The 22,781-nt window shown below is 40.4% G+C and overlaps 1 protein-coding gene across 1 annotated transcript in view; it reads right to left on the bottom strand.

Moving 5' to 3' along the window:
* Positions 1-20,365: 20,365 nt before the first annotated feature.
* The window catches only part of shcbp1 (SHC SH2-domain binding protein 1), a 33,071-nt gene continuing 30,655 nt past the window's right edge, over positions 20,366-22,781 (bottom strand). Inside the window, exon 14 of the mRNA XM_067997480.1 lies at positions 20,366-21,612. Coding sequence (XP_067853581.1) covers positions 21,257-21,612 — 356 coding nt within the window. The 3' untranslated portion in view covers positions 20,366-21,256. The remainder of the gene's footprint in view (positions 21,613-22,781) is intronic.

The following is a 22,781-nucleotide window of genomic DNA, read 5'->3' as shown; positions in this document are numbered from 1 at the left end:
GTGACAGCAATACAAAGAAATAGATGAAAACATGCAAAATTACTTTGTGAGGTGAAATGAGAAAAAGACGAGACTTAAAATTGCCTCATTACCAGTAACAAAACTTATGGAAAAGTTGAAGCTGTCTATTATCATTGTGATAATAGGAGAAAAATTAGCAGCAAGCTTGAGGAATGCAGCCAGATAGATAGTTACAGCTCCAAAAAAAACTAATACCCAGTTCAACCAGATCTACAAATTCATGTGTCATTATGTAATGACTGGCATAAAACTTCTGTCAGTCTCTGCTGAATACAAAGAATTATTGGAAAAACCTAATTGTCGGAATAATTGTCATCCGAACTCCCTCCATTTTAGGCTACCTGTTTTGATGGCTACACTTTGGAGTTCTACTCAAAAAAGGCATCATTATTGGTTCCCAACACACTCAAAGCACATAACAAAGCACAAACTTATAGACTGATGTAGTGATACCCCTAAAGAGGGAAGAACTTATGCTGGCTACAGCTCCATCTTCTCACTTGGTATTTTAGCCAAAATTATTGCTTCATGCCTAAATGTAGTTCTACCCGCCTGATCGATCCTAAATCAGGTAGGTATCACCAGGGAGAGATTTGCCTCAGACAACACATACAGGTTTCTAAATCCAATACTGCTGTTGTTGCATGTAGAAATAATATTCCAATAACTCTGGCATTATTAGGCAAATTCATCTATCCAGTGCTCTAGGTAGGGGGCAGTGCTCGAAGGGTTGGGGATAGCGTTTAAACAGTGGACCGCCAATGAAAATTCTGAACCATGATTGTACTTACACTAAGCTCTCTGCCAATTTAGGTTTGTAAGTCATTTGCTAAATTGAACTGTTACATTATAAAATGTTAGTCCCAAAGGAAACAAATCAGAATAGTACTAAGAAATGAAAAAATGGTCAAGAAGGCCTAGAATTTGATAAATTAAAATACATCAGCAAAAAAAGTAATGAACAATTTTGTCAGTTCTGAAAAGAGAAGGAATATAGCAAAGAAATTTAGGTTGCAACGTCCAGGTGTACATATTTAAAACTATTACAATCCACACCAATTTTATCCTCCAGTAATATTTTACAGATATCGAACTGCAGATTTTATAGTTTGGATGAAAGTGTAACTGGATTTTATCTTTATGAAAAATGACAGGACAATCAGGTCTCTAAAACAATGTCTTTCAAACTTTTCCATTTGAGGGACCCACTGCGACTATTGACAGACTCCTGCGGACTTCTGTAAATATTGACACACTCTGGGGACCCCTGCAAATACTGACACATTCTCAAGGACCTCTGACATAATTTCTAAAAGGCATTGTCACTTGCCTAAAGTAAAACAGTGCCATCATTGCAGAAAACATTTTTATAATGCAGGTTAGGGATCCCATCTTTCTGAGTCTAATGATCACATATTGGAGCTGGAGGGAGGATGGGGCATATAACACACCATGATTTTATTTTAGTGATTTTCAGGAGAGGTTAGAAACAATTGCCAAAATTCCTGGGCTCTAGGAGGGCAGAAAGGAAGATATTTTCCTGGAGCGGGGAAACAAGGTATTTGGGGTGGAACCTGCTTCCACTGGGATTCCACCTAGTTTTTTTTTTATTCGTTCATGGGATGTGGGCGTCGCTGGCGAGGCCGGCATTTATTGCCCATCCCTAATTGCCCTTGAGAAGGTGGTGGTGAGCCGCCTTCTTGAACCGCTGCAGTCCGTCTGGTGAAGGTTCTCCCACAGTGCTGTTAGGAAGGGAGTTCCAGGATTTTGACCTAGCGACGATGAAGGAACGGCGATATATTTCCAAGTCGGGATGGTGTGTGACTTGGAGAGGAACGTGCAGGTGGTGTTGTTCCCATGTGCCTGCTGCTCTTGTCCTTCTAGGTGGTAGAGGTCGCGGGTTTGGGAGGTGCTGTCGAAGAAGCCTTGGCAAGTTGCTGCAGTGCATCCTGTGGATGGTACACTGGCCCTTTAAATTTTGTTAAGGGGGACTGTGGGCAGATCTCCCCCCCCCCCCACCGTGCCTCCATACATCAAGTGAACGTGATGGGGGAGTTCCCGGGCTCCCTAGGAAATTCTGCCCATTCATCCCGCTAAGGCCGAAGAGAAACCCAGGGCAGCTGAAAGCTGGCTTGAGTCCCGTTAAAGGCCCCAAGCCATTTGTGGGGAACAGTAGTCAATTGCGAAGGAGATTGATTACTGTCCCAAAGAGACTCATTTGTTCCATTGGGAGAAGAAGATTCATAAACATATTTTCCTACTGGGCCTTTGCCATATCTCCCCTCTGCCATTGGAGTGCTTAGACATTCCTATCAACGGCTCAGGGCAGATGCCACTGAAGAGCTCTTACAAATGAACTGCGCTCACCACAGCCATAAAATAACCTTACCCTTGGGCAATTTGGAACAGGATCTGCATCTTCGGGCAGGGTTAGATGGGCAGTCTGTAATTGCGTCAGCAGAACGGGCCCTCGGGAATTTTGGGGGCAAATTATTTACCCAGAGGATGGTTATAAAGTGGAATGCTCTGCCACAAATTGTTGCTGAATCTGAGTCCATATATTCTTTTAAAAGGGAATTAGTTGTTTGAAAAAGAGGACTATTAAAGGATATGGGAAATGAGCTGGAGAGTGGGATTAGACAACAAATACATAGGCACAGACTTGATAGAGTAAATGGTTTGATACAGTGCTGTGCCATTCCATGATTCTATGATTCGTATGCAACAACAGAAATAACATGCTAGTAAGTCAACAAATACAGGAAAAACAAAATCGGATGACTTCACAGACTCCCTGGGATCTCCATGTGGACTCATTAGGGTCCCAAGACCCGAGTTTCAAAACTAAAGTGAACTAGAGTCCCACTATACCAAAATTACTAAAAATGACGTAGTCTAGTTAGTTGTCATGACTTAAAGGGTACATCAAAATAGAGGCTAAAATTTTGCTGCAATGCCATTACCTGAAAATGTTGTCGAATCAAGTTGTAGATCAAAGCTGTTTTGTTTGTAACAGCAGCTTTGATCTATTAACTGATAATAGAACTAATTTTATCTACTCTCAAACTGCCAATATTTTCCTCAAAGCAATTTAATCACCAGCAGCTATCTGGAAAAAAAATGTACAGTAACAAATATAGAAAAATATCTTTGTTTCTTTGAATTTTTGGAATATTTCTCAATATGATTTGAGTAAACCTGTGTATTGGTGCTGTACTAAATTTTTAAAAATCCATTATAGCTATGTTTTAAGGATGTTCCAAAAATAGTGTAATATCTAAATGTTCATGGGGCTGATTTTCGGGTTGGGTGCACACCGGGCGGGCGATCTGTAAGTGATTTAAGGCATTTTTTGTACAGAACAGCAACAATATGATTGTTTCTAAAACAACAAGTCATGGTCATATTTTAAGAATATGCAATATATCCAGTGATCCACATGAGTCTATATGAACATAAATTGAGTTGTATGTTATTAATGAAAATTGACCCAAATATTGCTGGAACCATTCCTGTGTAAAACAAAACCAGCAAAAGTTTATATTAGTACTGACTTTGGGTTAGATTCTGAAAGTTCCTGCATTCAGCAACTTTGGTTTGCAGTGTGTTTCATCTCAGACAGTAATGAAATGTTTACTATCAAACATATGAAGATGGAGAAATGGAATGAATCTTTTTCTACCATATCAGCTTAATGTTAACTCTTTGAATGCAGTAAATACTCCACAAACAAATGAACAGGCTGACATCCAAATAGGAAACAGGGGAGACATGATTCCTTTACGACAGCTGTGTCCAACCAGGGCCCTACGTCAAAAAACAGCCCCCTAGACCTGGTAATTCAGCCCTCGAAGCCCAGGCAAATCAATCCTATGTGCACACGTATTTCTTATTTTGTGGGCCCGGAGCGTTGGAAAGGACTATTTTTAATTCTATTGCTGCTTTGGTCAATAAATGCTGAATCAGAACACCAAGATCTGTCGAAATATATGCAAATTAATGGGAACATGAATTCAAACTTTATACGTGGTCTCGAAGCTCAATTTGCACCTATGTGACCCACATAAACAAAAGTTTGGTCACCTTTAAGACGCCTTCATCTTCATTGCAGCTAAAGTGCACCACATGACCTCCTCTAGTGCATACAGCACTTCATTCTGGGTTCTTTGATGGAAGATACAACAAAAGAGGCTAAGTTGATACAAGAGGCAAAATGCCCAAAAATGCCATTGCAAGGTAGTCTACCAAGTTTATAATAGAGGTGTGTAGTGACATAGTTAGAGGTGATGTCACTAATTGTTGTTTTGTACTCTCCTGACATTTTCTCTTCTGCTGTTTGTTTGTTTGATGCCAGCTTTATTGGTTTTTTTTGTATTTTTTTCATCTCCAGTTGTACAGTTAAGTTACTTTTATTTAGCAGTTTCTTCCTAATTCCCCACCAGTTTCTGTTGGTTATTTGGATTTTGTCTCTGTTTTTGCCTATTGATGTTATTGTACATGGACACATTTGGTTTTATTTAATAAATAGGAAGGCAGAATGTGCTACACTGTGGACTTCCTTATTCTTCCTTTCAATGACCCTGCATAAAATGGCTATGCTTAGTAAGTAAGGTCAGTCAGTTTTTCCCCTAGATTGCCTTCTCCTCTATTTCTCTCCCCCACAACACAATATTAGCAGCTAGCTGAGAACTATCAGAACTCAGCCAACCAATGCAAATGACTTTTAGTGATAGGCAATCCTTGAACTCTAACATGCAATACTCTGCCTGCAAGTCGAGGGCTCAGGTCCTTGAAATGTCAGGATTTGTTCCAACTGAATACATTTTTTTTTCCAAAGTCATTCAAACTTAAACAAGAATGTTTCGGAAGCTAGTTCTATAATGTCTTTCTTATTTTCCACTCCGAAGAGCTGTCTATGAAATTGTCTCCACTCTCAGGCAGCTGCTGACTATTTACAGTTTGCAAGGATAGGATTTTTGTTTTTTACTTGCTCCTGCTTCATAATAAAATGCTTTGTATGGCCATGTAATTATTTTACAGACTATCTGATTTAAAATACTGATCTGCTTTCCTTGCACATTGCCAGTTGGCTTTCCTATATAATAGGCTGGATTTTCCTGTGAAAATAATGGCGAGGCTAACAGGGCTCACTGCTATTTCTGTGCATCTGGTGTAGCAACTTCAGGCAATCGCAAATGCACAGTCATAAGAACATAAGAACATAAGAAATAGGAGCAGGAGTAGGCCATATTTGCCCTTCAAGCCTGCTCCGCTATTCAATCAGATCATGGCTGATCTTCAACCTCAACTCCACTTTCCCGCCTGATCCCCATATCCCTTGATTCCCCTAGGGTCCAAAAATCTATCTATCTCAGCCCTGAATATATTCAATGACTCAGCATCCACAGTCCTCTGGGGTAGAGAATTCCAAAGATTCACAACCCTCTGAGTGAAGAAATTCCTCCCCATCTCAGTCTTGAATGGCCGACCCCTTATCCTGCGACTATGCCCTCTAGTTCTAGACTCTCTAGCCACTGGAAACAATCTCTCAGCATCTACCCTGCAAATCCCCTAATAATCTTATTTGTTTCAATGAGATCACTTCTCATTCCTCCAAACTCCAGAGAGAATAGGCCCATTCTACTCAACCTCTCTTAATAGGACAACCCTCTCATCCCAAGAATTAATCTAGTGAATCGTCGTTGTGCCGCCTCCAAGGCAAGTATAACCTTCCTTAGATAAGGAGACCAAAACTGTATGCAGTACTCCAGGTGAGGTCTCACTAAAACCCTGTACAACTGTAGTAAGACTTCCTTACTCTTGTCCTCCAACCCCCTTACAATAAAGGCCAACATGCCATTTGCTTTCCTAATTGCCTGCATACTAACTTTTTGTATTTCTTGTACGAGGAAACCCAAGTCTCTCTGAACACCAACATTTAATAGTTTCTCACCATTTAAAAAATATTCTGTTTTTCTATTCTTCTTACCAAAGTGAATAACCTCACATTTCCCCACATTATACTCCATCTGCCACCTTCTTGCCCACTCATTTAATCTGTCAATATCCCTTTGCAGACTCTTTGTGTCCTCCTTACAGTTTGCTTTGCCATCTAGCTTTTTATCATCAGCAAACTTGGATACATTATACTCGGTCCCTTCATCTAAGTTATTAATATAGATTGGAAATAGCTGAGGCCCAAGCACCGATCCTTGCGGCACCCGACTAGTTACAACCTGCCATCCTGAGAATGACCCATTTATCCCTACTCTCTGTTTTCTGTTCTTTAGCCAATCCACTATCCCTGCTAATATATTACACCCAACCCCATGAGCCTTTTGTGTGGCACCTTATCGAATGCCATTTGAAAATCCAAATATACTACACCCACTAATTCCCCTTTGTCTACTCTGCTGGTTACATCCTCAAAAAACTCCAATAAATTTGTCAAACACGATTTCCCTTTCATAAAGCCATGTTGATTCTGCCTAATCATGTTATGATTTTCTAAATGCCCTGTTACCACTTCCTTAATAATGGATTCCACATTTTCCCGACGACCGGTATTAGGCTAACTGGTCTGTAGTTCCGTTTTCTCTCTCGCTCCCTTCTTGAATAGTAGGGTAACATTTTCTACCTTCCAATCCACAGGGACCGTTCCAGAATCTAGGGAATTTTGGAAGATCAAAACCAATGCATCCGTTATCTCTGCAGCTACCTCTTTTAGAACCCTAGGATGTAGGCCATCAAGTCCAAGGGATTTGTTAGCTTTTAGTCCCATTAATTTCTCCAATACGTTCTCTTTATTAATATTAACCAGTTTAAGTTCCTCACTCTGATGAGACCCTTGGTTCCCCATTATTTCTGGTATGTTTTTTGAGTCTTCTACTGTGAGGACAGATACAAAGGGGGTTGATTTTAAACCCCAAGAATGGGTGGGTTGGGGGCGGGTGGGAGTTGAAAATAATTGTTTTTTTTGGGTCGTGACCACAGAATTTTTGGACTTGGCTTTCCCAGTGGGAAGCCTGTACTTTTCCGCGCTGATGTTAAACCCGGAAATAAAGCAGGGTCGCAGTTGCGACCCAAAAAACAACTGCTTTCAACTCCCATCCGCCCCCAACCCACCCGTTCTTGGGGTTTAAAATCACCCCCAAAATATTTGTTTAATGTCTCTGCCATTTCCTTATTCCCCATTATAATTTCTCCTGTCTCAGCCTCTAAGGCCCCACATTTACTTTCGCTACTCTTCCTTTTTACATACTTGTAGATGCTCTTACAATCTGTTTTATATTTCTTGTCATGTTCTATTTTCTCCCTCTTTATCAATTTTATGGTCATCCTTTGCTGATTTATAAAATTCTGCCAATTTACAGGCTTACTACTCTTCTTGGTAACATTATAAGCCTCTTCTTTTAATCTAATACTATCCTTAACTTCTTTAGTTAGCCACGGGTGGATCACTTTCTCCGTGGGGTTTTTATTCCTCAATGGAATGTATATTCGTTGAGAATCATGAAATATTGCTTTAAATGTTCACCACTTCGTATTGTACAAGTTTTTTTTTTCAAAAAGCTTACAGTTGTAATACCTTTCAAGTAGTCCCAAAATCTGATGGCTCATTCATGGAGCAGAATCACAAGTATTCCCATAAAGGGGGAGATGAAGGCAAGGTCACTGAGCAACTGGCAGCTGGTGGGAAGATTTCTGTGGGCCCAGGAGAAGCATTCATGCTCCTCCTGGCTCCACAAATATCAGTGGCACCGCCTTTTTGTTGCTGTCTTTGGAGCGGCGTGCCATGGTCCCTTTAAGGACCGTTGGTTAGGCCCATCTACGTCCAGTGTGCACTCCACCCATTGGTATTTGAAAATTGCATTGGGTTCCTGTAAACAACATTGGACCCTGGTTTACATATTTCAATAAGGCTCCTGCCTATTTTGGGATAGAGCATGATTCTGTCCACATTAAGAACCAATAATTTTGGTATTGTGAGCAGAAAGTGTTGTAATATCAGACATCCCAATCTAAGTTCCAACTATTGAAGTGACAATGGAATATGTTACAAACCTGTCATCTCATTTGATAGTCCGCGTTAGTCGCAATAATAATAAAACTGGACGGACCACCTGGCATCGGACCACTAGGCAAACCTTTGACTCACCTCCTGACTCCCCAAAGCCTTTCCACCATCTACAAGGCACAAGTCAGGAGTGTGATGGAATACTCTCCACTTGCTTGGATGAGTGCAGCTCCAACAACACTCAAGAAGCTCGACACCATCCAAGATAAAGCAGCCCACTTGATTGGCACCCCATCCACCACCCTAAACATTCATTCCCTTCACCACCGGCGCACTGTGGCTGCAGTATGTACCATCCACAGGATGCACTGCAGCAACTCGCTAAGGCTTCTTCGACAGCACCTCCCAAACCCGCGACCTCGACCACCTAGAAGGACAAGAGCAGCAGGCACATGGGAACAACACCACCTGCACGTTCCCCTCCAAGTCACACACCATCCCGACTTGGAAATATATCGCCGTTCCTTCAACGTCGCTGGGTCAAAATCGTGGAACTCCCTACGTAACAGCAGTGTGGGAGAACCTTCACTACACGGACTGCGGCAGTTCAAGAAGGCGGCTCACCACCACCTTCTCAAGGGCAATTAGGGATGGGCAATAAATGCTGGCCTTGCCAGCGACGCCAACATCCCATGAACGAATAAAAAAAAACCTCTTGCATGGGGCGAGGGTCAAGAAAGAAGGAAAGTAGCATCTCACAAAAGTAAAGCTGAGATAATGCATTTGCACTGGAAGAGAAAGTCCCTTCCCTCTCACTTTGATGTTACTCACCTTACTCTTAAACCTCCATCCACTCCCTGCCCATTCCCACTCACTTCCTCCAAGGGTAAGTGGTGAGAAGCCACAGGTTCCCTCACCCTCAACTTATTTCCCTCCTCCATGTTTGTCCTCCTACCCTCTTTTCCTATCCCTTTCCCTCAAAGAAACAATTTGTTTTCAATATGCAACATTTTTTAAAAAAGAAACAGAATTAGAATGAGGAAAGATACTCTGTCGGTCTGCTGCTCTCTCTATCTCTGTCACACACAGGTGTTAGAAATTAAAATCTCTTTCTCATTGATGTAAGCCATTAGAATATTTACATTTTCTAACTCAACAAAACATAATTGAGATAATTGATTTGCTTCAAAATTCAACTGGTGGATTTTTTTTTTGAAAATTGAATCAATGTTAGCATAAGAAAAGACATTCTCTCAGTTAAATATAGTTTCTGGTGTTTATAAATCACAAAACAAAACTGCAGCAGGTGTGTAATCGGTACACTGTCATTTTTTTCTCACTCTCTCTGAAACACACAGTAGAAACACAGACAGCCTCTCTGGTAATAAAAACAATGAAAATAAACTTCCTCAAATAAAGCTTTTGAAATTTGTCATCTAGCTTTTATTCAGATAGTATTAAAAGTAAACTGAGCAGTAACTATTAGAATTCAAAGAAAAATATTCTATCAGTACAGATGGCAGCATCCTGGGAAATTATGAACTACATATGCTCAAGCTACACAATCCAAATTCAGTTCAGTATCACAGCTCTGGGCAAAAATATCAAGTCCAAGTCTAGGTTTTTGAGAGAGGCTGAGCCTCCAAGTAAAAAACGGTATTAAAACATATAAAAGATAATTCAATGGGTAAGGTTAATCAAGTTATTGTGAAATATGTATTTTAAAAAATTCTATATTTTGTTTAAATCCTTATTTTGGACATTAGAAATTACAGTTACTGAGAAAAAAAATGGTGATGGAAAATAGATTGATTTTATACCCTCAAAAAAATAAAAATGGCTATACTCGCAAGTCCAAATCATATATATATATATATATATAAAGATAGACCTCGCACTGACTACTGGGGTACACCACTTTGAATCTTCCTCCAATACAAGCAACATTTATTTACCCTACTGTTTGTTGCCTGTCCATCAACCAACTTTGTATCCATGCTGCTACATTTCCTTTTATACAATATGCCTGATTTTTTCTAACAAGCTTGTTGTAAGCCATCTTATTGAATGCCTTCTGAAAATCCATATACACATCTACTGTGCTCTCTTCACCTCTACAATCAAAAAACCCTATTAGTCAAACACATCTTGCCTTGAACAAATCCCTGATTAACCCTTGCATTTCTAAATGCTCACTAATGTTATCTCTTTCCTCTCCTTCCTGGGAGCAAAAGGTATAGCATAAGACTTCAAGCAGACCCAGGCTTTCGGTGTGGTTTACATTACTGATGCACAACTTGGACTTTTGAACCTCTTTTCCTCTCCCTATAGTTTAAAAACGTAATGAATTTCCTCAGACCAGTGACAGGATTCTTTTATCCTGTATGTTAAGTCAGCCTGTTTTCTTACGAATTTCCAAAAAATACTATATTGCTGGACTCAGAAAACTACATGTATTGTTTTCAAAAGAAGGCTTTTAATTGAATGTTTTTAAGGAAGTCGCAGAATGTATAGATATGTGTGGTAAACATTGAAAATATGCATTTTCAGAAAATGTGTGATGATATGGCACAAAACTTAAAGCACCTGAAATTGAAGCGAATGTAGCCACATGGATAGAGAGATGGCTAAGAGACAGAAAACAATGAGTGGGAATAAATGGATGTGTTTCAGATTGGGGTACAGTGGATAGTGGCATGATCTTTTTCCCCCATTGATACAGATGATTTGGATATCGACACAAGATCAAAGTTTGCTGATGATACCAAATTATGGTGAATGGGAAACTGTGTGGAAGAATGCAGAGATTACAGGAAGACACAGGCAGTTTATCCAAATGGGCAAATAAGTGGCAGGTGCAGTTCAATGCAGAGAAAAGTGAAGTAGTACATTTTGGAAAAAAGAACAATCATAAAAAGGCAAATAGGATTCTAAGTTTTATACATAGAGGCAGTGAGTATAAAAAGCAAGGAAGATGTTGGATTTGTACATGATTTTGCTTAGGCCACTGTTGGAATATTGCGTGCAGTCTCCAGAACCCCATTATAGGAAGGATACTAGAGCCAGGAAAAGGGTACACTAGAATGATCCCAAGAATGAGATTATAATTAGGTTTGAAAATAGGTCTTTTGTCTTGGAAATAGAGAAGGTTACAGGGGAACTTCTAAAGGTTTGATTATGAATGGTGAAAGATTGTTTCTGCTGGTTGTTGAATCAGAAACAAGGTGGCATAGATTGACAATTGCCACCAAAAGAACAAAGGGGGAAGTTTGAAAAAAAATCACACTGAAGATTATTAGATCATGGACTATTTAACCACAAATAGCGTTTGAGGCAGACGCTATAACATCATTTAAAATGGAATTAGATAATTATTTTAAAAAGGAAAAATATAAAAGGATAAAAGAAAACAGCAGGGAAGTGTAATTAGGTTAGGTAGCAACAGCTGAACTATTAGTTCTAGTACAGGCATGAAACCCGAATAGCTTCCTTCTCTGTTGTAATTTCTGCAATTCTATAAGGCATCTTTATATGAAAATAAAACATTTATCTTGTTCTGCTTGTCATACCTTGGTCATAAATTTCCATCTCAAAAGATAATCATAAGAACAGACATTTTAAATTTGAGGTCCACACATTATTTTAAGTTCCTGCAAGACGTAATCAAATGTTTTTATGTACCTCAACTGGGAGCACTTGTATGCTAATTTATTCAAATTCTAAGATGCACGTTAGAGTCCTGACACTAATAAGCCTTCCTTTATTTAATTTGCACACAGAAAACAGTGCAATTTGAGAATATCGTTTTTAGTATCAAGCTCTTGAAACCTTCTTAAGTACAGTGAAAACCTTACAAACATGCTAAATAGAAACATTTTTAAACTTCAATTCTAACATTTTTAAGGTGCTGCACCCACAAGCAACATTGCCCTATGGGATTATTAAAACGAGTTTCTTGCATATGTCCCAGTGTCATTCCATTATGCAAACAAAGTCAGCCGGCAGAATAACAAGATTACATACCATCAATGTTCTTGAGCTGGTAGCTGAAAATATTATTTATTTTTTAAAATGACATCAAATGGAATTTCTTTATAAAAGAAAAAAATGTACTCTTTTAGATGTTCTTACAGGGGATAGAGATGATATATTGCAATTTTATTGCTACCAAGATAAATTTAAAATTTGAAAGACCTTTAAAGTTACTAAAATGACAAGTTCAGACAACGCTGAGACGTAAATTAAAATCACACTTCTAGTAGCATGAGAGGAGACAAAAACAAACACCAATGCTTAATTTAAATTTACTGCACTCTGGTAAAAACCTAGAGTCTTCGGAATTTAAAACAGCTACTTGTGGGCCCTGTGTCAGAAAAAAACCCACCAGGAATCAGAATCTCAAAAATACAAAGCAAAAATAGGGAGATTGCTCATTTTAGCAGTCATCATTCTAAGTATTCCTTCACACTATCTATAATGTTCCTGAACAGCAGCACAGTACTTGACCCTTTAAGACTGCACCATATTGGGCGGCACGGTAATGCTGTGCATAGGAGTCTCATTAAATTGTGCCACAGATTGCCTGGATACAGGTTCAAGTCTGCAATTTCCCACATATTATTGATTTCGACTGTTGTGTCAAATGGAAACACAGAGGGGAAGCCAGGTGAAAATGAAATTGATGAACCAGTGTAATTGTTCTGAGATGGTGTCAAGAATATCCCCGACTTGGGCCTCCTTATGATATAGTGAATATAGGTGTTGTTATTTGTGCCCAACTGGAGAGATCCCTTATGTCCACAAAATAGAATTGCATCTGCTATTTGGGTAGAGGTGTTACAAACATTGAGCATTTTGTTTCTGACAAATTTATTAGAGTTCTTTGAGGAAGTAACGGGCAGGGTGGATAAAGGGGAACCAATGGATGCAGTACATTTGGATTTCCAAAAGGCATTCGATAAGGTGCCACATAAAAGATTACTGCACAAGATAAGAGCTCATGGTGTTGGGGGTAATATACTGGCATGGATAGAGGATTGGCTAACTAACAGAACACAAAGAGTCAGGATAAAAAGGTCATTTTCAAAATGGCAATCTGTAACTCGTGGGGTGCCGCACGGATCAGTGCTGGGGCCTCAACTATTTACAATATATATCAATGACTTGGATGAAGGAACAGAGTGTCTTGTGGCCAAATTTGCTGATAATACAAAGATAGGTGGAAAAGCAAGTTGCGATGAGGACACAAAGTGTCTGCAAAGGGATATTGACAGGTTAAGTGAATGGGCAAAAATTTGGCAGATGGAATATAATGTGGGAAAATGTGAAGTCATCCACTTTGGGAGGAAAAATAAAAAAGCAAAATATTATTTGAATGGAGAAATACTACAAAATGCTGCGGTACAGAGGGATGTGGGTGTCCTCGTACATCAAACACAAAAAGTCAACATACAGGTGCAGCAGGTAATCCAGAAGGCAAACGGAATATTGGCCTTTATTTCTAGGGGGATGGAGTATAAAAGCAGGGAAGTCATGCTACAACTGTACAGGGTGCTGGTGAGACCACACCTGGAGTAATGCGTACAGTTCTGGTGCCCTTATTTAAGGAAGGACACACTTGCATTGGAGGCAATTCAGAGAAGGTTCACTAGGTTGATTCCAGGTATGGAAGGGTTGTCTTATGAGGAAAGATTGAACAGGTTGGGTCTATACTCATTGGAGTGTAGAAGAATGAGAGGAGACCTTATTGGAACATACAAGATTCTGAGGGGACGGATAGGGTAGATGCTGAGAGGATGTTACCCCTCATGGGGGAATCTAAAACTAGGGGGCATAGTCTCAGAATAAGGGGTCGCCCGTTTAAGACGGAAATGAGGAGGAATTTCTTCTCCCAGAGGGTCGTGAATCTTTGGAATTCTTTACCCCAAAAAGCTGTGAAGGCTGAGTCATTGCATACATTCAAGGCTGAGTTAGATAAATTTTTGATCAGCAAGGGAGTCAAAGGATATGGGGAAAAGGCGGGAAAGTGGATTTGAAGTAAAAATCAGATCAGCCAGGATCTCATTGAATGGCGGAGCAGGCTCGAGGGGCCGAATGGCCTACTCCTGCTCCTATCTATTATGGTCTTTCTGTCATAGTGCATATGGGATGAAAAGCCAGGTTTATACACAGAAAATGGCCTAGCTTGTTCTTGATACAAAAATCTCCAGAATAGATGTTTTGTCTTATCAGGGCAGGGCCAGGCCATTCAATTTAAATACAAATCATAAGAATGATATATTGTGATTGGAGTGATGCCCATTATGTGGGTTTTGTTTGTTTGATTGGCAGCTGTTTTGAGTTTAAGAGACATATGTTTAAATTTCCTTTGTCCTGGGTATTTTTTTTAGAAAGTATATCTCAGCTGGTTTTGTTCGGACAGGGTGGCCCTGCTGAAGGCCATTACAGAAAAAAAGATTGGCCAGAAAGACTCTTTGGACAGTCAGCAGTAAACAGTTGAGGTACAGTTCCACCAGCTCCAGCCCAATTTCAAGCAGGGATCCCCTAATAGCGACCAGGAACTACATTCGTATCCAATTTTCCCTTCCTAACCCAGGCTGCTGAGGCGAATTGTACTGCTCCTACTATCGCCTTGACTGAGTACAGTTAATTTACCACAGACCAAGAACCAAACCATTTTTGTTTTTAAACAACTTTGCAAGTCCAGGATTTTGAAAATCTATGATTTGAGTCACTAAGAAAGTAATTCAATACTCACTTATAATCAGGACACATTCATTATCTAAAACTAAATAAAAACTCTGTAGAGAGGAAGATGTATGGCACATTTAAAAGCTGACATAGCACTTCAAATTTACACAGTAATAAATTAGTATTCAGATTCATGTCTGAATGCTAATTTATTGCCCTGTAATTTAGATCACCTACTTTTGGTATGGTGTTTTTTTTACATAGCTTGTCCTCCACATACATTAAAATAGGCCAGTCATCCATTGGGTAATCTCACAGGATGATGCTTTTTAAGAGCTTTGGCTCACTGCAGTCTCATAAGAATGTGGTGACTGAATCTCATGCTTCATAAGTGTTGTAGCCTAAACCCCAGTTCTCTTTGGCAGAGGCATCCTGCAGGGCAAGTTATCCTAATGCAGTGAGGAAAAACATTCTTGAAAAAATCAAAATTTGACTGCACAGTGGGGAAAGCAGGATGAGAGCTTTGTAGGTGGAAGACAAACTGCATTCAAAGAATAAGGCAAACCATATCAGAACAAAGAAACTTTTAAACCTCACTTGCTTTATACTCAAAGATTAGGGCTATGCCACAGTGATGCCAAAAATAGAGGGGAGAGGGGTGGGTAGGTTACCCATGATTTGATTTGATTTAAGGAGGCACAGATATAGAAATATGTGGATCAAGAAGTTAGCCAAAATGAACGAGGTTTTACAAGTTAACCAGGGATAAAGATGGAAATGGCAGTGAACTTTGTTGAAGACAGTCAAGAGACTGATGGTATCAGTAAACCGCAGAGAGACTGAACTGTGTGAAAACATAATCAAATCTGCTGTCTGATCAGAAGCTGTATATCTTCATATGAATATAACCTTCCTATATAATCTACTAAAGTTCTTGGAAAATATGTACTGTGACCCTGGAAACTGAGTTTTGCTGTTCTGCTATGTTAAATTGATCACAGCTAATGCTCCACTTCTGCAATTCTAGAAACTGAGTTTGATGATGTTTTTGATGATTATCTTTGTGTGTGTAAATCTGGTTAAAATAGTCGTTAGTAGTAGACAAAATGGCCTCCATTTTTACAGGGGTGGGAAGGGTGCTACCGGGCGACGAACCAGCAAGGTCGAGGACGTGTTAGCCCTGCCGATCTTAACGGCAGGGCCTCATTTGAATAAATACTTGCAGAGTCCTGGCCGATGCCCGGCCCATGTGAAGGTTCCCGGGCAATCAGTGGTGGGGGAGGGGTGGAGACAGGCTCCGGGCACGATTAGAGGTGATGAGGGGGAGGGCTCTAGGCACGGTCGGGGCTCTGGGCATGATTGGGAGTGGGGGAGGCTCTGGGCATGATTGGGAGTGGGGGAGGCTCTGGGCATGATTGGGAGTGGGGGAGGCTCTGGGCATGATTGGGAGTGGGGGAGGCTCTGGGCATGATTGGGAGTGGGGGAGGCTCTGGGTACGATTGGGAGTGGGGGAGGCTCTGGGCATGATTGGGAGTGGGGGAGGCTCTGGGCATGATTGGGAGTGGGGGAGGCTCTGGGTACGATTAGGAGTGGGGGAGGCTCTGGGCTTGATCGGGGTGGGGCTCTGGGTACGATTGGAGGCTCTGGGCACAATCGGGGGGGGGCTCTGGGCACGATTGGGGGCACGAGGGGCTCTTGGCACGATCGGGAGGAGGGGGAGAGAGGCTCTCGGCACGATTGGGAGGTGCGTGGAAGACTGGTACCACGATTGGGAGGGGGATGGAAGGGTGTGACCACAATTTGGAAGGGGGGGGAAGGCTCTGGGCATGATCGGGAGTTGGGGGGGGGGGGGGAAGAGAGGCTCTCGGTATGATCAGGAGGGGGGTGGAAGGCTGTTACCACGATCGGGAGAGGGTGGAAGGCTGTGACCACGATCGGGAGGGGGGTAGCCTGGCGCAAGGGCGGTCCAAAGCTTCCTTCTGACACCTGGAGGAGCATTAAAGGGTTGCCTGACGGGGAAGCTGTCACTGCTCCTCTGCTCAAGCCTTCAACAAAAATTGCAGATCTGGTCCTAGTGACATAATCGGACCCGATCTGCATATTTAAAGTAGGACCCCTCTTCCTTCCTGTGGGTATTCTGCTCGCCTGCTCAAGGGAGCAGGTTAATATCAGGACATGGTGGGAAGGCAGCGGGATCAAAGTGGGGAAGTGACTGGCCTTATTTTAACTGTCCTCCCTCTGTTCTGGTTTCCGCCAGGTGGGGACAGTTAAAATCGGGGCCAATGTTTTTTCAGGTCTCCCAAGCAATTAATGGTATCTCTTTCGAGTGTGCCATTATACTCATATAAATTCTTCCATATGACTATCTCTATGAGTCTGGTCTACTTCAGACATCACAGTATAATCCTAGACATGAATCAAATTGCAATCAATATATCCTGCAGGTTGCAGGCAATCACAACGTTTTGAGAAGTGGGTAATCAAAAGCTAAAAATGTGTTTTCTGCTGTTCCTCTTAAGTTCAGTTTCTCCTAAAAAGTTATAGAATTACATAGAAATTAAAACACAAACAGGCAATTCAGCTCCACCAGTCCATCTTGGTTTCTATCATCCATAAGCAGTAGTCCTAATCCTATATGCCTGCCCAGTTTTCATCTGCCTTTATCGCCCTTTCCTTCAACACTTATTTAACCTGTTCTTAAATGTTGACAAGGTCTCTGCTTCAATAACTAATTCCAGTTGTACATTTTACAGCCCTTGCAACCCTCTGTGTAAAAAAATTCTCCTCTTTGCTGTCCTAAATCTATTTTATATCTGTGCCTCCTTCAACCACAGGGAACATTGTTTCTAATCCCATCCCTTCAATGAAAACAGCCCTGTTTCAAGTGGTTTTTCATTTTGTATTGCCTTATACCTGGCCTCATCCTAGTGAATCTATACTGCACCCTCCCTCTTGCCTCAACCTCCTTTCTATAGTGTTGAATTTTTTTGTTCAAGTATCAGCCAGTCTCAAAAGCCTGGACTTTTAGATAGTTTTACCTCAGAAAATCTGGACTAGTTCTAATCAACCTGCATTCTCAGCATATGCAGTTTGCAGTATTTCCCAGCATGCAATCAATATGTCAGCACATGTTGATGGGGAAGGGCGTGTTCTCTCATCCTGTAAGGTTTTGAGCGTTTCTTTGCTTTTTCCAAAAGAGTGAAGCGAACTGGAGTCTGAATTGTTAAAGCTTTAATTCAAGTGATGGCATTTAAATTCATTAACAACCGCTTTTCATAGACAAACAATAACCTGTGATTAGAGCAGCTGCAATTCCTTTGAATTACTGTGTTCCTTCTGATTGGGCCCTGTCCATTTCATTCATAGCAAGCCACTCCCTCCATTACAATTGAAAATCCAATTTAAAAAATTCTCTTCCAAAACATTGAGTCTAAGGGAAATGTTTTATGTAAAACTTGAAAACTGCGCAAACTGAGTTTTTGAGCATTTTGTTTTATCAAAACTTATGTATATTAAGTACTGAACGAGTCAACAAAATTAATAGTATAATAGATGCTTTAAGTCAGGAGCATTAAGGCTGGATTGGAATGATGAGAAAGCAGGGGGGTGGGGGTGCGTGTGATGCCGAAGTGTGCAAAGGGGGCTGAGGCTAAGAGGGTGGGTGGATGGGTCCTGATAGTACAAGAGGGTCCCAGAGCAATTCAGGTGCCATTCCCTGAGCCCAATCTGTCACGGTTGTTAGATCCTGCCCCCCTCACTGCCATATCTCAGCAACCCCCAATTCTGCCAAACACTGGCCCCCAATACTCCTAACCCTTCCTAGTTATGCTGGACCCTAGGATCCACCTCATGACATTCTCCCTCACTCCTAGAGCCAGTGACCATTCTCAGCATTCTCAAACCCCTTGACACACATTCCCAATGCCCCCAGACCTCAGAACCCCTCTCCCAGTAAGACAAAAATTTTCATTTATATGCTGCCTTTCACGTTCTCAGGATGCCCCTCAGCGCTTCACAGCCAATGAATTACTTTTTTTTTGAAGTGTAGTCACTGTTGTTTCTGTAAGCATTGATCTCCATTACCAAGACTTGCCCTGATGTTTCAAGAACTCCCCTCTGGAACTACTGGACCCTCTTGCAATCCACCTCAAAGTACTGTTAGATTCTGAGACCACATTCCAATAATGCCAGACCCCAAAGCTCCCAGATCCTAAGGCTGTCCCTGATGCTGATAAATCAATGCCCCTGGCTCACTGAGTAATGTTACGAGATAACTGCTGGTATATATTAAAAGTCGTGTGTATGGCATTCATTTTCTGTCCACAAGTCATACTTCAAAATCTGCCATGTACCCATTAATTCCAACCTCAAAAGGCAGAGACCAACCAGAATCTGTCAGATAGAAAAAGAGAATGAAAAGATAGAAAAGGAGACAGATGCAGAGGAGAGAAAAGAAGAGAAACAAGAACAGCAAGATGGCCAAGACAGATAGAAAGAAAACCTATCCTCTGACTTGCTGTGAGCATCACCACGGGAAATCCACTGGATATAAAAGAAAATCTTCCTGAACTGAATAGCCTTTCTGAAATGGAGTGTGTAGTTTTTAACATGCAACTGGCACACTGTCATATTTGGGTTCTATAAACACTCTAATGCATGCTTCATTGGGGGGAAGAAAAATTACTTTGAACAAAATAGTTTACAAGCAAATAAGTCATCTGGTGGCTTTTGCAGAAACAAGAAAACAACAAATGTAGTTGGCAACAGCAAGGATTGAAAAAAAGTGGGGACGGGGGAGTTAAACCTCTGTTTGATGCTGCTAATCGATTAAGCGTCCTCTATTGACAAATATAGCAGCAATTCGGAAGTACACAGGCCGCTCTTCTCTGCATTATTCTGAGGATGCTAGCTATTTCCGCTCTCTTTTTCACATTGCCTGCTCAAGTTAAGTTCTAGTTTCCTGGTCAGTGGAATGTTGATGCACACTTATAGCAACAGGAAACTTCCAAATTGGTACACGGTATTGATCGCCACTGAACATAAATTGTTCTTTCTATTCTCGAGTAATTCGCTACATGTTTTTTTACATGGAAATGTTTTGGGAAAAAACATCTTATCTCCTCTATAGCCTATAGCTCTTAACTCCTTATACCTAACACGTGTAAATCCGAGCAGTACCCTGGCCCCAGGTTCTGTAATATGTGGTCTTCTAATGTTACATTTATCCAACACAATACACTTGGAATCTTTAATACAAATAAGTGTGATAGAAGTATTAAATAGTAACTAGTCATCCACCCTGAAATATCAATGATTCCCTCTTAAACTCACATTCAAGGAAAAACTAAATTTATCACAAACCAATAAAAATCACTGCTTGTAATCTAAAAGGAAGCCAATTAGATATTTAATTAAAACTGCTTGCAGTGTAATTAGGTTTTGTTTGGAATAAGGGTCTCGGTAATGAAATCAATAAAGATTAGTCATTAATTGCAACTGGCAGTGGCAAGGATTGAAAAAAAAGCAAGAAAGTGAAGATAAAAAAGTTAAAGTTCTGTTGACAATGCAAAATAAATAAGCCCCATTTGCAAATATAATAGCATAAATAAATACTGCACAAAATATATGTATTCTTGTGTTTATTCTCAACTTTACCTTACAATAAAAAGAACTTTATACAATAGTGAAATGGGTATCAATTCAATATTAATGCAGTTACATGATTTCACCTGGTAAAATCATCAAGAATCTTTCTTCATTCAATATAAACATAAATAGTAAAGTTCACAACTTGGTGCACGTATATTAAATAAAGGATAATTATTCAAAGTGGATAATGGAAAATAAACCATGGACTGACAGGAAAACAGACAGCCACAAATGAGTTGTGTTGGTTGGACGGTGAGCTTTTCATTTTCTATAAGACTTAAACTAGAATGAAAAGTCGAGGTGAGGAAAGAATCAAGATAGATTCCATGGTGAAAATAAAAGGGACAGAAATGAATGAAGAAAGATTGTGGTTGGAAAAGCAGTCATTAACTGCTGACTTGTTGGGCATATCAAGGTATTGGGGGGCGATGAAGAAGGGGGCCTCCAATGGTTTGCTCAATAGCTGGACGTTTTGGGGATTTAGAAAATAGTTCCAGTAGTGGTGTGTGAAAAATCATAAACACCAAGCATAACCCACTACTATAAACCTTACATGATATTTAGAAGTTATATTTTACACAGCTGTTTGAATTGTGACAAAGCAACAAGTGTTTTTCTGCAGTTTATGGAGATGTATTTCTAAATGACTTTCAGCGTTACACAATTACTAATTGGTAATAATTCAGCTATAATTACATAACAATGGAATAAGCAGGTTCTGAGCTGAAATGAGGACAAACCTGATTAAGTACACTGTTACACACACAAATGTACAACCAACAACTTCAGGCTGATGAAAAGTATTAAGTTGTACAGCTGCTTTTAAAATTATGTACAAATGCATTTCATACTTCAGGGTTTATATACATGACAATGGAGTTAACAGTACACAATTCCAAAACTTCCTTTTCCATTTTTCTTAAAATGATTACCCACAATGGATGGAAACATTTCTTGTGACATTAAGTCATTCACCGCAGAGTCTGCTGTCTCATTTAATCTGCTTCTGGACTGTTCCCTCTTTGTTGCAGAAGTAGAAATTAGTTCATTTGTTACAGCTTCATCACATTCAGAAGTGTCAGTAGGATTCAGTACTACAGTTTGTTCATATTTGTTAGGACTGCATTCCTCAATTAATAAATGACGTATATTTTGTGTTCCACAACAGCCAGAATTTAACTCCAAATTGTGTTCATTGAAGTCACTCTGTGGATTTTGTTTTTGCTCTGCATCACCTAAAGGATAGAAAGTCAGCAAGATAAATAGAAAGGCCTTTTTTTCTGCATATTGTACAATTTTCTGGCTTCAGATAAAGAGTGCCATAGTAATGCGTTATTGATTTAATTCTCTTTACTAACTGAGCTGGCTTTCGCACTGGATGTGAATAGTAGTTCAATTTATATTTCCAGTTAACAAAACCTGAATATTCAATTTCTGCAAAAATCAACTTGGTACTGGGGAAAGGTGAAAAAAAATTCACCAAATTATAACCAACGCAAGTTTCTAATTCACACAAACATTCTGCAAAATAGCAAAACTATTTGAACATTGCACAGCAATTTGGTAAACACTGTATTTAGACAGATCTAAGTTTAAAAAAAAATTGTTTTCAGATGTGGGCAACAATGGCAAGGCCATCCTTAGTTGCCCTTGTGGTGATGGTGTTCCCACAATAGTGTTAGGTAGACAATTCCAGGATTTTGACCCATTTCTGATCATGTACACCTCATGGTAGAGGTCATGGGGAGGGAGGTGCTATCGAAGAAACCTTATGAGTTGCTGCAATGCATCCTGTAGATAGCACATACTGCAGCCAGTGCACCAGTGATGGAGGGGATAGTTGTTGATTCTTATAGCAGGGGCACTAATGAAGCAAAACTGCTCTGTCCTGAATAACACTCAAGAAGCTTGACACCATTGAAGCTGCACTCATCCGGTGAGTATTCCATCACATTGCTGAATGGAGCGCTGTAAACGACGGAAAGACTTTGAGGGGTCAGGAAGTAAATCAGCTTCTGGCCTGCTTTTGTAGCCATGGTGTTGCTATGGTTCGTCCAATTCGGCATCTCATAAATGGTGACACTCCAAGATGTTGATGGGGCTGGTGGGGTGGGAACTCAGCAATGGTGGTATCATTGAAGGTCATGGGGAGATGGCTGGGCTCTCTTTTGTTCAAGACAGTCATTACCAGCACTTATGTGGCATGAATATTACCTGCCATTTGTCAGTCCAGGCCTGGATATTATCCAAGTATTGCTGTATACAAGATATAGGTCGTTTCATAATCATAGGAGTTGTGAATGGAGCTGAACACCATGGAACTAACAGCCCCACTCCTGACCTTATGACGGAGGAAAAGTCACCAACATTTCCTTTGTGTATGAAATGCATTTTACACTAAAAT

Source organism: Heptranchias perlo, chromosome 16 (genome assembly GCF_035084215.1).
Source record: "Heptranchias perlo isolate sHepPer1 chromosome 16, sHepPer1.hap1, whole genome shotgun sequence".
Taxonomy (NCBI): Eukaryota; Metazoa; Chordata; class Chondrichthyes; order Hexanchiformes; family Hexanchidae; genus Heptranchias; species Heptranchias perlo.
The sequence above is the reverse complement of the archived record's forward strand: the minus strand, read 5'-3'. Positions and strand labels throughout refer to the sequence as shown.